This window comes from Passer montanus, unplaced genomic scaffold (assembly GCF_014805655.1).
Source record: "Passer montanus isolate IOZ18808 unplaced genomic scaffold, ASM1480565v1 scaffold141, whole genome shotgun sequence".
Classification (NCBI taxonomy): Eukaryota; Metazoa; Chordata; class Aves; order Passeriformes; family Passeridae; genus Passer; species Passer montanus.
Genome location: NW_024361053.1, coordinates 466,884 through 482,496, shown reverse-complemented (window position 1 = coordinate 482,496; position 15,613 = coordinate 466,884). Strand labels below are relative to the sequence as shown.

Below are 15,613 nucleotides of genomic sequence, written 5' to 3'. Positions count from 1 at the left end.
TTGCACTATTTCATCTGATTTTACAATTGACAGGAGCTTGCAGTGCTTTGTCACCTCCACCACCCCAGTCTGGTGTCTTTGCTGGCTGCTGCAATCCGTCCCCGGATGCTGGTGATGGAATTGGCCCTCAAAGGATCTCTTGATCGTTTGCTTCAGCAGGACAATGCAAGTTTGACTAGAACACTTCAGCACAGGATAGCTCTGCATGTAGCAGATGGCTTGAGGTAAATGTGACTTCTGCATTGCTGTAAAAACAGGATATAGCTTCAAAGATGATATACTGCAAATGAAAATCTTTTGTTCTCTCACATCTCAAGCAGAATGTTTCCTGGATCAGACAAACGCTTGTATTTTTATGGTTGATTGGCTGATATGTAATGCATACTTTAATTACCTGTTTTTTTTCCTGCTAATGAGTGATGCTCATATAAGTAGAGAAATTGCAAGACTCTTCATGCAGTTTCCACGTGGATGTTGATTTCTTAATGAAATGTCAAAGAAATGAATTTAGTGCATTTTTCAAGTTCTGAAAGTCCTTTAATCACCTCACCTCATTTCCGTGTGACTTTAAAGTGAAAAAACCTGCAGGAGGTTTAAGCTTAAGGTTCTAAGATGCATTTTTCAAACTATCAGTGACTCTTCAGATAAAACTTGGTATTAAAATACTGCAATGTAAATAGTAAAGTAGTAAACAGTAAACAGTATTTCAGAACAATTCTGAAGTCATCATCCAGAAAGACTGTGTCATGTTGGTTATGTTTGACATTTTTAACACAATATTTCATGTTAGAAAGCACAATTTACTGTTACAAGAATAATGCACTCAGTGTGTGTATACAGATGCATCCCTAACTTGTGAATGCTTTCAGTAAATATTTTTTCATCACTAGGTACCTGCATTCAGCCATGATCATCTACCGTGATTTAAAGCCTCACAATGTGTTGCTCTTTACCTTATATCCCAATTCAGCTGTTATTGCAAAAATAGCTGACTATGGCATTGCCCAGTATTGCTGCCGAATGGGAATAAAAACCTCAGAAGGCACACCAGGTATGGAAAAAGGATTTGATTTGAAGTCCATTATGTCCAAAAATAGCTAATATATTTTTCATGTAGTCTGTAAGAAGTAACTCAAATCTATATTCTAGTCAAAAATCACAAGAAGTAGTCCTAATCATATTACAAGTTGTGATGTCAGATTTATACCTTTTTTGGCCATTCCTCCTGTTCATGTTTGAAGACCTTTTAGAACAATCAAGGAGTATATTAAAGGTTTGAAAAGAAGAAATTAAATTACATGCATTCATAATAATTTTTTGTTGTCTGGTTTTAATATGGTTATTGTGATATTGAAATTATACTGCTAAAATATCTTTCTTTAATTTCTAGTAAAGTGTGCATAAGTCTTATTTTTTTTAAAGGCAATAAATATCTTCACTGTTCCCCAACTTTAGAGAGAACCTATTAGCATCCATTCTAAAGCCCTGAACAGTTCAACCACTTTGAGAAGTTCCTTTAGGTCTTTTAAATTGTTCTTGGGACTGTGACTTCAAGTGTTAAATGTTAGGCCATCAATAAAAACTGCAGACTTGCCCTTGATTTTCAGCACTCATTGATAAAGTAATTATTTTACATTAAAAGGGGCAGGAGCTCTGTAACTGATGTACTTTCCCCTTCTTTTATACTTACTGCTGATATTTTTGGAGGTCTGCCAAATACAAGCTATTGCCAGCCGAGAAATAGCTTGATGTTTTTCCTCACACTTCCTGTGCCATTTTTATCAATAATTGTTTACTTTTTAAAGTACAAAGATGGCTTCATCTTGATATGAAGCATACTTATTAATGAATGATTTATTTGCAGGATTTCGAGCACCAGAGGTTGCCAGAGGAAATGTTATTTACAATCAGCAAGCTGATGTTTATTCATTTGGCTTGCTGCTTTATGACATTTTAACAGGAGGAGGTAGAATAATGGAAGGCTTGAAGTTTCCAAATGAATTTGATGAATTAGCAATACAAGGAAAATTACCAGGTATGCCTTGTTTCTAAAAGTTTTAGCTTTTGTCCTGCCTCCAGAAATAGCATATCTTATGAGTTATGTTGTATCTAACAATGATCATAGAAGGAGACTTAGAAAAATACAACATTCTTCATATTCCTTCTGCATTACAATACGTAATTATTGGCTGCTGGAAAGAAGATTAAACAGGCTATCAGGCTGGACATGATGTAATCATCTGGACAACATAATTTGGGCAACTTCTGCCAGTGTTGAGAGTTGCTGAATTTTTATAGCACTACAAGTTGAGTGTCTGGTGTTCTTATTTATTGCCCAGCAATAGTGGATATACTCATGAAACATTCTTTAAGGAGTATTTTGCTCCATTTAGGAAAGAACAGCATCACTCAGTCTGGCATAGCTTCTCTATTATGAGAGACAGAGTGTTCATACATTTTCTGCTCCTTAAGGAGAACAGTCCAGTTCTAAGCTCAGACAGTTTCTGCCCCCTTCCTGAAGAGGATATCCCAGGAACTGATGACTGAGTATCTCTTAAATGCAGCTGTATTTCTTTAAGGAGTATTTTGCTCCATTTAGGAAAGAACAGCATCACTCAGTCTGGCATAGCTTCTCTATTATGAGAGACAGAGTGTTCATACATTTTCTGCTCCTTTAGGAGAACAGTCCAGTTCTAAGCTCAGTTTCTGCCCCCTTCCTGAAGGGAATATCCCAGGAACTGATGACTAAGTATCTCTTAAATGCAGCTGTACTGACTGTATTATAAGCCCTGTGGAATAATTGAAGTATTAGTTTCTGGAGATAGTACAGTTCCTTCCACCTGTGTTCATAATTTCTGTATTTCCACCAAAAGAGGGGCTGGCTGATCTCTCAAGCAAACAGTGCCTGTCTTTGGCTGCACTGAATACATTTGCAGGTATTCATTTGCAGGTATTCATCACTAATGTTACCTCTGTATCTAATTTCTGTATTTCCACCAAAAGAGGGGCTGGCTGATCTCTCAAGCAAACAGTGCCTGTCTTTGGCTGCTCTGAATATGTTCATTTGGAGGTACATCACTAATGTTACCTCTGTCTGAGCTAGGACTGGAATATTTGCTGTGGATTATGATAAACTAAAAGGAAAAGCAATACAGGCACCATCATGAATGATTTATTCTCAGAGAGTTCTGCAGCTATAGTCATAGGATACATATTCCAAGCACTAAGTGGGAATTTAAATTTCCATATCTTGTAAATGCTATATGGAGTTGTTTATCTGTTTGCTGTATCTTTTATTGGAAGTTCATCTGTATTCCATATACTCAGAAGAATAAATGTGGAAAACAGTGTTTACAAGATTTTGAAGGACTGTTGACTGAAGTGCCATAGCCTTGAATGGTCAGCATTAATGGAAACACAGCCCTTGTGTATCTGTGATTCAGTCCCAGGCACAGGGACATCAAAGAAAAAGATAAAGCAAAATCAATTTCCTTTAACTGCTATTAATTAAACAGACTCTAGTTCTAGCATTTCATGCTCTAGCCCATAATGGCAGATGAGCAATTCCAAGCTGTTCATGCTGACATTTTACCTAAGAATGTGATATATCTTAGAGCAGCTCAGTAAGAAGTTAAATGAATTCTAAAAATAATAAAGTTAGTTAGAACTATGGTAAATGCTGGTTAAGAAGTTATGTAATTTTACATTCTAGATCCTGTTAAAGAATATGGGTGTTCCCCTTGGCCTGAAGTTGAAAACTTAATTAAAAAGTGTTTGAAGGAAAACCCTCAGGAACGACCAACATCTTGCCAGGTATTACTTAGTTTATTTGCTTTTTTATGATAGATGGCAGTACAAAGTTGTGGTTTCTAAAAAGGAATCAGACATTAAGTTAATGAGAAGCACAGGTTTCTTTCTGTTGCTCTTTTCTGGAATGGAAACTGCCATGAAATATTGCCTGCTCTCACCTTCCAGAATAAACTGTTCCATTGAAATCTACCAACCACATGTTCTAGCTTGCTATTTTCCCGGTGTTGCTTTGTAGCAATTGGAGTGAAACAGGATTCAGATTACTTCTTGGTCTTTACTAGAGCTATGCAAAAAGCCTTTGTTAAGTACTATCAGTGCAGTTGCACACTGTTCTGTGGCAGTACAAATGACTAGGGCTGCTGAGATACTGTGTCCATATCTAAAAAATGCTGTTATCTATTGCTTGTTACTTATTGCTGTACAGGCCATTGTTGTCACCATGGGCATGCTGTGGCTTTCTTTATAGGTTTATGAGATCCTGAATTCTGCAGAGCTTATCTGTTTGATGAGATATGTCTCCATACCTAGCACATCTACAGCAGAGTGCATGGTGGCTGCCAATCAAAGCTGCAAGAAGGCAGGAGTCTGGATAGGCAATGGGAACACAGAAAAGGCACAACTTTCATTTGTTAACCTGAACACAGATGGACACACTTGTGAGGTATGTGGGAAGGTTGACATTTATTCTATTTTTTTCTGGCAGACAGATATATTTCAGAAAAATTAATTGCATTTTTACAGCAGGATATTACTTCTGGAAAGCTAAGCTTTGAGAGAACAAAGATTGCTCCTAAGTGAGTCATCACTGTATCCATGAAATGAAATAGAAAAGCAATTGCTTTTTGCTCTCTTCCTGCTATCCAGCCTGAACTTTCTCATAATACTGTGTTTCTACTACTGGATTACTTTTTTCTACTGAGATGGAAACTATTTCTAGTATGGAGACTACAGAAAGGAGTTAATAGTTAGGCAGACCTTCATATCTTTACCTCCTTTTTACAATCCAGGTTGTCTCTTAACAGCTTCTCACTTCCCACAAATACCATCTCTTTGTGCCACTTGGAGATGCCCTTCTGTTCTTTTCATTTGATTTTGTAGATCTCAGTTGTATCCCATCAGCAAAGAGAAAAGGTTTTACCCAGGACTGATGTACTGTGATGAACATGTGTGCCAGAACTGAGCATGATTCATCATCAAAGTTGTTTCAGTTCTGTTTCCATCTGCCATCTGTTGACCATGATACATCTGAATTGGTAGCTTTGGTATAAATTATGTGGGTTGTTTTTCTAAAAATAAAATGAGAAAAAGAAATATTAGGGCAGTATTTTCATTGTTAGCAATTAGTATTGAGAGAGTTCCATTTGTTCAATTCTCTGATGGCTTCAAGATCTTGATTAGAATAGAGTGTCTTTCTTTGTCAGTATCCAGCTGAGAGATTTTCCTGTGTGCTGTTTGAGGGGACCTTCCCAGCACTTGGAAGATAGGTGGCCCAGCTGATGATGTATTCTGCTAAGAGGGAATTAGATTTCTGAAAGGGAGAGTTAGGGCAAGGGTCTGTCCAGAGTCCAAGAAGATTGTGCTATATTTTTATCATCAGAAATTTCTAGCATTTACCGTTCCTGAAATAATGACCAAGTTGTTTTTCTTCTTCTTTTCTGACTCAGGATATTGCAGACAGTAAAATTATAAGTTTGGCCTTAGTGACTCTTCCTACTGAGAAAGAAAACTGGATTGTAGCAGGAACCCAGTCTGGTTCTCTGTGGGCAGTTAACACAGAAGATGAAACAAGAAGGCATCGTCTGCAGAAAATGTCAGATTCTATCACTTGTTTATACTGTAATTCTCTTTCAAAGCAAAGGTATAAATGAATTTTAAATGTTTTGGGTTACATTTGAAAATACTGCTAAACTGAGGTGTTCAGAAAATGACATCTGTACACACTGCACTTTTGTTCTGACAACTGCTTATTTTGCCTGTTTCCACTTAATTTTGCACCCAATGCAACTTGGGACTACATTCATGATCACAGGGGTTGTGTTTGCTTTTAGTGTTTAATTGAATACTTGAAATACTAGAGACTTCTCATTTTAATTTTTCTTACCTGATTAAGACACTTCTAGAATTAATTATTTTATTTTATTTCAGCAAACAGAAGAATTTCTTCTTGGTAGGCACAGCTGATGGCAAACTGGCAGTTTTTGAAGACAGAGCAGTAAAGGTAGAGAACTTTGCTGTGTGTGCTACAGAGATATCAGTAATATCTAAAGCAGCTACTAAGCGTAGCTTTATTTCATGCCACTTTTTTTTAATTGCTTCTCTAAAACTAAAATTAATTTTCTATTGCAGTCTGAGAGGAACTGCACGCTTTACAATAACTGCTATACAAAAGAGTTAAGACTTGGAAAATTCCTTTGAAAGGCCTGGCAAACTGTCTAGAGACTGACATTATTGATTGTTGTTAAGAATATTCTAATAGCTTTGACCTCCTTTATTTATTGCTGTGATAGCTCCTTTTTCCTCTCATTTAGTAAATTTTTGTATAACAGCTATGTTGAAAAATAAAATATTGTTTAGGTTTTCTGTAGATCAGAGTTCTGCTCATAGAACAGATGAAGAAATGCAGGGAGCTGTTTATATCATCTGGCCCCTGAAGGTTTAGTTCCTGACCATAAGCACTTAGAGCAGTTATGGAGCTGCAGTGCATTTCAGAATTAGAATATTGTCCAGTGTAGGACATCTTCAAACACATAGATGTATCTTTCCAGCCAGTCCTTGAATTGTGCCAGGGCTTGCAGAAAGTGTCAGTCCCTGCTCTGGCCTGTTTCTGCTCTCAGGCTGTCTCCTATGGGATACCTATAATGGGAATATGGTGCTTTTCAGTCAGTAATGTTCTGGAAATGGTCTGGGCCATCAGAAAATCTGCATGAGTAAATTTAATTCAGCAGGCTGTGTGGCCTTGTTTTAACAGGATTCTGAGTGTCTGCATCCTCCTTGTTTCTAATGCAGAATATATTTTTTCTTGCAGTGTAAGGGTGCTACACCTTTGAAGATACTGACTATAGGAAATGTGAGCACACCCCTGATGTGCTTAAATGAATCCTCATGCTTATCTGAAAAAAATGTCATCTGGGGAGGCTGTGGGACAAAAATCATGGCCTTAACCAGTGACTTCTCTGTTCAAAAGCTCATTGAAACAAAGACAAGTCAACTGTAAGTTTTTGATTTTTATAAGTGATATTATCTGGCTGATTTGTTTTCATCAAAGGTTTCTGACAGTACTTTGATATAATGTCTTGTTCTAGAGCTCATTCTTTGAGTTTACTTGTTTCTTTTCTTTTCTTTCCATAATGCAGATGGAGTATCAGTGAGAATGTTGAAAGTATTTGTTGCTGCTTTTAAACAAGGAAATATATTTTTACTCCATAAATGATTGATGAAGTCAATATCTATGCAGTTTTCATCTCCAGCTGGCTTAGTCCAGGCCCTGTTTACTTTACTTAGAACTGTATATACATATTTATCATAGTATTTGTCCTTCCATGTTTGTCAGTATGATAAGTGTGCATATCTTTGCCCTATATATATTTAATCATGTCTGATTGCTGACTTCTCGCTATTTAGAAATTATTGACTGAGGGTTTGGGAGTGTTTGATGTAATTCTCACGTGGACAATCCTCCTCTGAAATTAAGGGAAGTTTTTCCTGAGCAGAGAAAACAGTGTTTGATGAGAAAGATTTATTAATAGACTTTGAGCTTTAATGTGCCTCCAAGGATGTCATCAGCCTAACTCTGTTACTGTGAGAATTTATGTTGAATTGTAGGAAGATTAAACAAAGCCTTTCAGTTGTATCTTAGCCTAATTTGATTTTAAGGCTGAATGATTCTGCAAGAGTCAGAGGGAAGCTAATCCCACTCATAGTGAAGTTTTTCTACTAGGTATTTTCTATGTATCTGACCGGAGTTCTTCTCTCTTCTAGGTTCTGTCATAATGCTTACAGTGATGCAAACATTATTTCAATAGCAATAGACAAATCCATCTACTTGGCAAAGAAAAACAGCCATTTTGTGGAAATCTGGGACAAGAAGACAGAAAAACTTTCTGAATTAATCGACTGTGCACATTTTCTTAAGTAAGTGGTTATGTCAGATTTTTGGCCTGGTGGATAGGAAGGGAAATATCAGATTGCCTTCTCTAGCATGGTACCCTAACCTGCCAGAAGTAAGGCATTTGTCCATTTTGTTGGGCAAGTGTGGATTTCCTATCCTTTCTTTTGGCCCAGAACTTCAGAATATTCCATGCAGAATCCCACTTTTTAAAGACCCTTACTGTACTTCCCCAGTTTCTCTATGATGTCAAGAAGGCTTGTTTAGCTCGAGAAAGAGGAAAGTATTTTGCTGTTCTACAGGTACTAAAGCTAATCCAGTTACTTCCTGCATCCCCTGAATAAGAATGTTTTTACAGTGCACAAATTCAGTAGGAAATCAGATTTTTATTAACTGCGACAACTTTTTCATTTGCATTTAAATTGTTCCTCTGCTTTAGCATGCCACATTCATTTCTTTTTTATGGTTCTTAGCATGCCACATTCATTTCTTTTTTATGGTTCTTAGCATGCCACATTCATTTCTTTTTTAAGGTGAGGTTAGGAGCAGGTGTAGGTGTGCTCTTCTGCTTTGCTGTGACATTAACCTCCTGCCTTCTATTCAAAGGTCTTCTGAAGCAGAGCAGATGGCTCTTTGGAGTCCAGTAGTTTTCATCCCAGTTTGTTTGCATGAGAGTTTTGTGTTTGACTTGGTGAATGATTGCTTAAAAGTCTGGTATTCAGTGTCATTTTAGTAGCTGCAGAAGAGGTGCCACCAAATTCCAATGCAAATTCTTTCCATACTTATAGGAACAAAGTGGAAAAATTAAATAAGGAATCAAAACACAAACTGGCTTATTCTGGAAGAGTGAAGACCATTTGTCTGCAGAAAAATACTGCCCTGTGGATAGGGACAGGAGGAGGACATATCCTGCTGCTTGATTTGTCAACGCGTCGTCCTGTACGAGTTATAGACAAGTTCTGTGATTCTGTTCGAGTCATGATAACAGCTCAGCTGGGTGAGTAAAACCTTCAAGTGATGAGTACTTTGAAATCACTGCTAAGTTTAGGTTTGCTCTGTACTGTTTGTTAGGGTGTTCCAGGAACAGATTAGCATTATCCAGGATTTGTTCATTCATTGTCCTCCACGGCTGTCATCTTCCATCAGCGTCAGACTCTAGGGTGTAAACAGAACACCAGTAGGCTGAATACCTGTGCCCACATAAATCAGCAGCTCTTCCCTGACTTGTCACTGGTCTGCATGTGAACTCCCCACCTTACCTGCATCCCTGTGCTGTGCTTCAACAGAGCTCTCACCATCCTCTGTCTCGTGGTCTGCCTGTGTTCTTTCCCCATCTCAAATGTTACGCTTCTGCCTTTTCTCCCTGTGGACTATACTGGATTTTAACAATTTTTCTTTCATTGCTTATTGGCTAGTTTTCTTCTTCCATCCTCATTCAGGAATTGTTCTTTTAGATCTGGGTCACAGGCAGATCACAGCAGAGCTGGTAAAGTGCTACACACCTGGACTTGGGGTGTGGACTTGTACAGATGTGCTGCTGCTGTCACCAGGGACAGTTGTTTTGAGCTGCTGTAGGTAGACAGGAGTTGTGAGGTTTCAGTGGTGCCCACAAACAGCAGATGAGGAAGGGGTGAGGAAGGGACACTCCTTGGCTGTCAAAACTTCCTTCACCTGTGCACTGTTCCCAAAAGTAATAAAGGCCATATAGACTCAAGTTTGTGGTACTGCTCTGGTGAATACAGTCAAAATACTCATTAGTTTGAAAAGTACTTTGTGACACAATATGTGGATTCCCATCACTTTCCACTGTGTTTTGGAAAAACTCTGGAGTTTCCCTGTCAGTGTTATTTAAAGTGTGTTTGCTGTCCAAAAATAACAAGCAACTGAACACTGAAGCTGTTGAGAATTCAGCAGCACACTGTAATTCTGCTAGCAAATATCACAGTTGCAGGTTGTGGATGTTTTCTCCTTGCCATCAGGATCTTATTCTGCGGGCTGTTTCTTCCTTTCTGGCACCAGAAGAATCCATACACTACAGTCAGGTCATAGTGCTGGCAACGTCCTATGAGTCAAACATACCTCACCTTCCTCTGACTTTCCTTTGCCTGAAACAACAAGTGTTACAGTCTGGTCAGAGCCCAGCTGTCAAAGGTGCCAGCTATAGCACAGCATTATCATTCCATCTAGTCCTGATAGCTACAATGTTCGTATCATAAAGAGAAATTTTCTTTTGAGCATTTTGTAAAGAACAGTTGATATGAAAACATAATAATTTTTGCCTATCAATGATCATTGATAGATGGCAGCAGCAAGGAAAATAGATGGTATAGTATAGTTTGATTTAAAAAGCCTTGAGGATCAGTCACATCAACATTTTTAATTCATATTTTATTTATAGAAAAATTAATATTGAGGAGTTTAGCGGCATTTGCACAAATCTCAAGAACAGAAAATAAGATTGATACATGCAGTTTGATGTGTCATTTTTCTTTTGATTATCTTTTTGCAGCAATTATTTATAAGGGCTAGGGGTTTTTTTCCTAAATTCAAGGACTTGGTTTCTACTGGAATCTCTGAAAATGGCACTGAGGCTGCTGAGCAGTTTTTTGACAGTACCACATTGTTTATATGAAATAAGAGAAGATAGAGGGAAATATTTTTGAAAATATTTGTGTGAAATAGTTTCATTTAAGGTTAAAATATATAATGTCAAGCAGAGGTAAATATTTCAGGAAAAAGAGATTGCCAGACTTTGAGACATTAATTTTATCTGTACTTCATATATGAATATGGAAATACAATGTCTTTTTCCAACTCTGTCACCTAACACATTGATGTGTTCATTCAGTAGGCATGAGACTTAACATAGAGCATAATTTAGATGTAAATCTGTAGTTTATTTTACAAGTGCAAATTTAGATTTCTGTATGGTAAGACAGGACCTAGGTCTAAATAAGAAACATTATAGTTAAGTTCCAATCACTTTTGTAAGGACTATGGATAGGACTAAAATTAAATTTATGAAAAATCTGAGCATGGAGCATGTGTATGGTTCCTACCATCCCTCATCTACTATAACCAGGTTTACATCACTCTCAGAGGAGAATATAGTGCTGACCTCAGGGCAGGAAAAACCTCTCTCTACCTTGCAGAAGTCCCGGGCATGTTAAAAAACTTCCCAACTGCAGCTGTCACAGCTGAGCCATACTCCAGTCTATTTATGCCCCAGAAGCTGCTCCCCTCCTCATCAGGCTCTGTGCTTGAAGCCGTGTGAGCTGTGGGGGTGTCTGCACACTCTCTCTACCTTGCAGAAGTCCCGGGCATGTTAAAAAACTTCCCAACTGCAGCTGTCAGAGCTGAGCCATACTCCAGTCTATTTATGCCCCAGAAGCTGCTCCCCTCCTCATCTTTGCCCTGGCAGCATCAGGCTCTGTGCTTGAAGCCATGTGAGCTGTGGGGGTGTCTGCACAGTGGGGGCTGCTCCTTCCCTGGCCTGGTCCTCACCAGGGACCCAGGCTGGGCCCTGTAACCTCTACTAGCTGACAGCCAAGGGCTCTCCATCCTCATTGTGCTGCCAATAGGATCAGGGAGCTGCTGTGGCAGGAGAACACCTGAGAGCTTCTGTCTGTCTTTGCAAGACATTTACAGACATGTCTTGTTGGAAATAAGCAGGAAGTTGATACTGAAACACTGGCATGTTCTGTTTATCCTTTTGTGATCCAACCACTACAGTCTTCCAGGTCTTTTTTGTGTAATTCAGTAGGCACTTTATGATCTATCCCCTATTTCTACTTCCCACCCATATGCCATCATAAGTTTAAAACTTTCAGTTCATAGTTTTTACTCAGTATTTTGTCATATATGGTTGGTTTGGTTTTTTTCATACCTGAACTGGTACGTTTTGCTGTGCACTGGGACTTCACTTGCAGCCTGTCCTTTTGCTGTGCCATCTGTTCCCTGTGCCTGCACCAGCTCTGCCTGTGCTGTATAATAGGGTGCTTTGTTCTTGGGCTTGTTCAGCAGGCTGGTCGGCTGATCCTGCGCTTATGCCTTGGAACCCTGATAAACCCTGACATTAAATGGAGATGGGAACTATATTGTCTTTGTGTCTGGGTTTTTCATGGTTAATGATTTTGAATAAAGGGTCTGATTGATTGAACTCTGCTTTCTGTCCTCTTATGCTCTTATGCCTTGATGCCATTTACTCTTTCTGTCCTTAAATTACAAAATTCACATTGAAATGAAGATGTGACATTTTATTTCTTTGAAAAAGGGAGTCTCAAGAATGTGGTCCTTGTTTTGGGATACTGCTATAAAAGTGACACCGAAGACAACAAATATCACAAAGGTATCTGAATGGTGTTTTACTAACTTGTATTATTAGTGGAGGAGACACTATTGTGTTTGACTACTCACTGAGAGTGAAGAGTTGATCATGATCATCATTTGACAAAATTTTATTGAAACACTACTATTAAATAGTTTTTGTTTTCTTTTGCATATCTGGGCTCATACAAACTGAAAGTAACTTCTAAAAATGGGTCTGAGGAAGCCACTGTTTGAAAGATATGATAAGATTTGTTGCAAAACTGTATTTGGAGAGTAAATCTCATTGTCTAATTGCAGAATGTATCAAATGGATTTCCAGAGATGTCTGTGCTAGGTCAGGAGTCCCCAGTGTTTTCATGATTGATATGAATGAAAGAATAGTGAATGTACTTTTTAGTTTTGCAGACAACTCACAGCTAAGACAAGCTTACCCAAGGGCAGGATTAGAACTCAAAGTGACCCCGACAAATAGAACTAATGGTCTATGGAAGGAAATTGTATCCAATAGGATACAATGCTGTAAGGACAAATGCAAGACCTTTTATTTAATTAGGAATGATCTGCTGTACCAGCATGAGGAAATGATCAGCTTCAACAGCAGTGCTGCAGAAAATGGGTCAGAATTGATCAGAGGCTGCTCATGAATCAGCCCTGTCACGTGGGTGCAGATGAGGCAAACGCCACTCTCACACCATGAAAGTGTGTCTACAAGGCATGAGCTAATTCTTACACTCTGCTGGGTGCTCATATGGCCTCTGCTGGAGGAGCCTAACCATTTATTGCTGAGTGATCTGGACTATTAGGAATAGTGGCCATGACAGTATAAAGTTAAGGAGGGCAAGTGTAGATGAACTGACTGAAATTGGTCAACTTTAGAGACATTGGGTTTACATGATGGTATTCCCAAATTCCTGTAACCATAAGAACATTTACTGGCTTGTTAGTATTTTTATTTTATTTAAGAATTACGTAATTACAGAGAAGAATCAGAGACTCCAGAATCCTTGGGGTCTTAGTTTATAAGCCTCAGCTCATGTAAGTGTTCTCAGTTGTCCCTATTCCACTAAAAACAGTGTGAATTCTTCATGAATAAAGAGTTGTTTGCGTGAATGGAGACTGAAGAAGTGACCTTTTCTCAGTGTATTCACTAGCATATGAAATCAGTTTTTATTTTACAGTGAATGGGGTTTGAGTCTCATAGGCATTTAGGGTATATCTGCTTGGAAAGACAGAGATGAAATTTTACCAGGCACCTCAGTATTGGCATTAGCTGTAGCTCAGGTCAGTTCCTTAAGGCCCACGGGCACCAGAAATGTTTTTTTCAAGTACATTTAAATGGGATACTCTAAATTTAGGAACTAGAATGCAAATCATTGTACAAGTACAAACAGCTTGTAACCCATAACTGCATCACCTCACACACAAAGTGTCATGGAATTGATCTTCTGGGTCCTAAAGATCATGCTTCATTGGGTAGATTTATGAGTAATTGAGAAGAAGCAGATAAGCAAAATAATTTCTAATTATGCCATAACTCATCTCTGTTGCAGTTTTCAAATTTTCTTTTTTTTTCTCCAGAGTTACAATCCTGCGTGTCAGTGTGGGACATTAACCTGCCCCATGAAGTGCAAAACCTGAAAAAACACATAGAAATGAGACAGGAATTAGCAGAAAAAATGAAGAGCTTTTCTTTGGACTGAAAAGTCACCCTGCAAGTGCCATTTTTTTTTTCTAGTCTTGCATCCTAACATACTGTGCAATATTTACAATTTGTTCTTCCTGTTGTCTTTAACCTAAAGCAGGAAGAAAATTACCATGAGAGTATTTATAGAATGCCAAGAAGAAAGAAGTTATTTTTAATATTTGAAAGGACAGAAAACTGTTGGGAATTTCTGATTCTAAAATGCTATCATGGATCTGTTGTTTACCTGTGAAGTTCTGCTCTCTGCAACTATGGCTCAACTTCGGTATAACATCATTCATCCAGTTTTTGATCCCAGTTAAACTGGGAATAAGCCAGGAGACTATAAATGGCTCTAATTTACTTCATTATCTCTATGAGTTGACCCTCTAATAAGAAGCAAAATGTAAGCCTCTGTTTACTGCAGCTTGCATGTATGAGTCTGCTCCTGTGATTCATGGTTTTGTAAAGTCAGAGCTCGTGACCCTGTGAAGAAACATCATCTTTTACCTGACAGCAGTATTTAAAGAAAGATGTAATTACTGCATTACTCTTTGAAAACAACAGGCAGAATTGTCTGTGTTTCTTCCATGAATAATTGATTTTTTTTTTTCATTATGACCAGAAAAAAACCCCATTGTGCTACTAAAATAAAACAGCTCCAGGTTAAACACACCGTGAGGCTTCTGCACGTCGGTGTCCTCGTGCAGCTCCTGGGAGAGGCAGTCACACCACTGGAACACTGCCAGCCACGAGCTCTCCAGAGCAGCTCTCCTGGAAGGGAGAGGAGAAAGCACAGGGTCACTGCTCTGATCTAAATGCTGCTATGACTTGCTCTTAGTCCAACTTGCTTGTTTGCTTACCTCAGTCTAAAAAAAGGGAAACTTTTGCTTTGATTTTTCTAACATGTAAAGTTTCCACTTATTCATTCTTGTTTGAATCTATGTTGTTTTGGGGGATAATCGGGGGAACCTTGAGGAGTGTAAGAACTGGCTGCCTCTTCCAAATTTGTTTCCACACATCATCATTCATGAGTCACTTTTTGCTGCTTTCTGGCTGTAAGTCCAAGCTGCTGCTTACAGCCCACACTGACCTGCTCTAAGGAAGTGCCTTATTTCTGTCCACCTGAAGACAGACACCATTTTCTTTTTTTGAAGAATCCACAGGGTGCTCCAAAAAATCTCAGGGAGTGGAGCATCCAGAGCCATTCCTGAGTCTAGGGAGCTAAACAAGGTTGAGCAACCAAAAAGTTCTCAGTTTTGGGGGGTTTTTTGTTTTGTTTGTTTTTGTTTTGGCTTTTTTGTTTTTGGGGGGTTTTTTGTGGGTTTGTTCTGTTTTGGTTTTTGGGGTTTTTTTAGAAAATTACATGCTGGGACAACAGCATTTTTTTTGTCCAACTCTAACATTGTTCTATTTTCTGCCAGTTGTGGAATGCATACTCAGGATTCTTTTCAGATATGCATCCCAGTTTCTATGAATTCTTGTAATCTGTACTGAGAAGAATTTGCTATTTATATGGGATTTTATAACTCAGAAAATATATATTATGTTAGTATGAATATGGTTGGGTTTTTTTAAAGAAAAGAATACATGCATTGTGCTTAAATTTATTTGTAAGTCATTTTGAAGTGCAAGCCTAAACATTTCTATTAAAACTGCTTTGTTAATAATGTAAGTCTACTTTCTCA

The 15,613-nt window shown here is 38.3% G+C and overlaps 1 protein-coding gene across 3 annotated transcripts in view; it reads left to right on the top strand.

The window, feature by feature from the left end:
* LRRK2 (leucine rich repeat kinase 2) overlaps positions 1 to 15,613 on the top strand; it is a 64,479-nt gene extending 48,866 nt beyond the window's left edge. For 2 of the 3 annotated variants that reach the window (XM_039700489.1, XM_039700487.1), the window contains 12 exons: positions 34 to 224; positions 891 to 1,051; positions 1,865 to 2,035; positions 3,713 to 3,813; positions 4,277 to 4,471; positions 5,475 to 5,668; positions 5,956 to 6,028; positions 6,836 to 7,020; positions 7,789 to 7,941; positions 8,704 to 8,912; positions 12,189 to 12,263; positions 13,823 to 15,613. In XM_039700489.1, coding sequence (XP_039556423.1) covers positions 34 to 224; positions 891 to 1,051; positions 1,865 to 2,035; positions 3,713 to 3,813; positions 4,277 to 4,471; positions 5,475 to 5,668; positions 5,956 to 6,028; positions 6,836 to 7,020; positions 7,789 to 7,941; positions 8,704 to 8,912; positions 12,189 to 12,263; positions 13,823 to 13,944 — 1,830 coding nt within the window. In that variant the 3' untranslated portion in view covers positions 13,945 to 15,613. Of the gene's footprint in view, positions 1 to 33; positions 225 to 890; positions 1,052 to 1,864; positions 2,036 to 3,712; positions 3,814 to 4,276; positions 4,472 to 5,474; positions 5,669 to 5,955; positions 6,029 to 6,835; positions 7,021 to 7,788; positions 7,942 to 8,703; positions 8,913 to 12,161; positions 12,264 to 13,822 lie in introns of all 3 variants that reach the window. The other variant, XM_039700488.1, reaches the window with a different exon arrangement.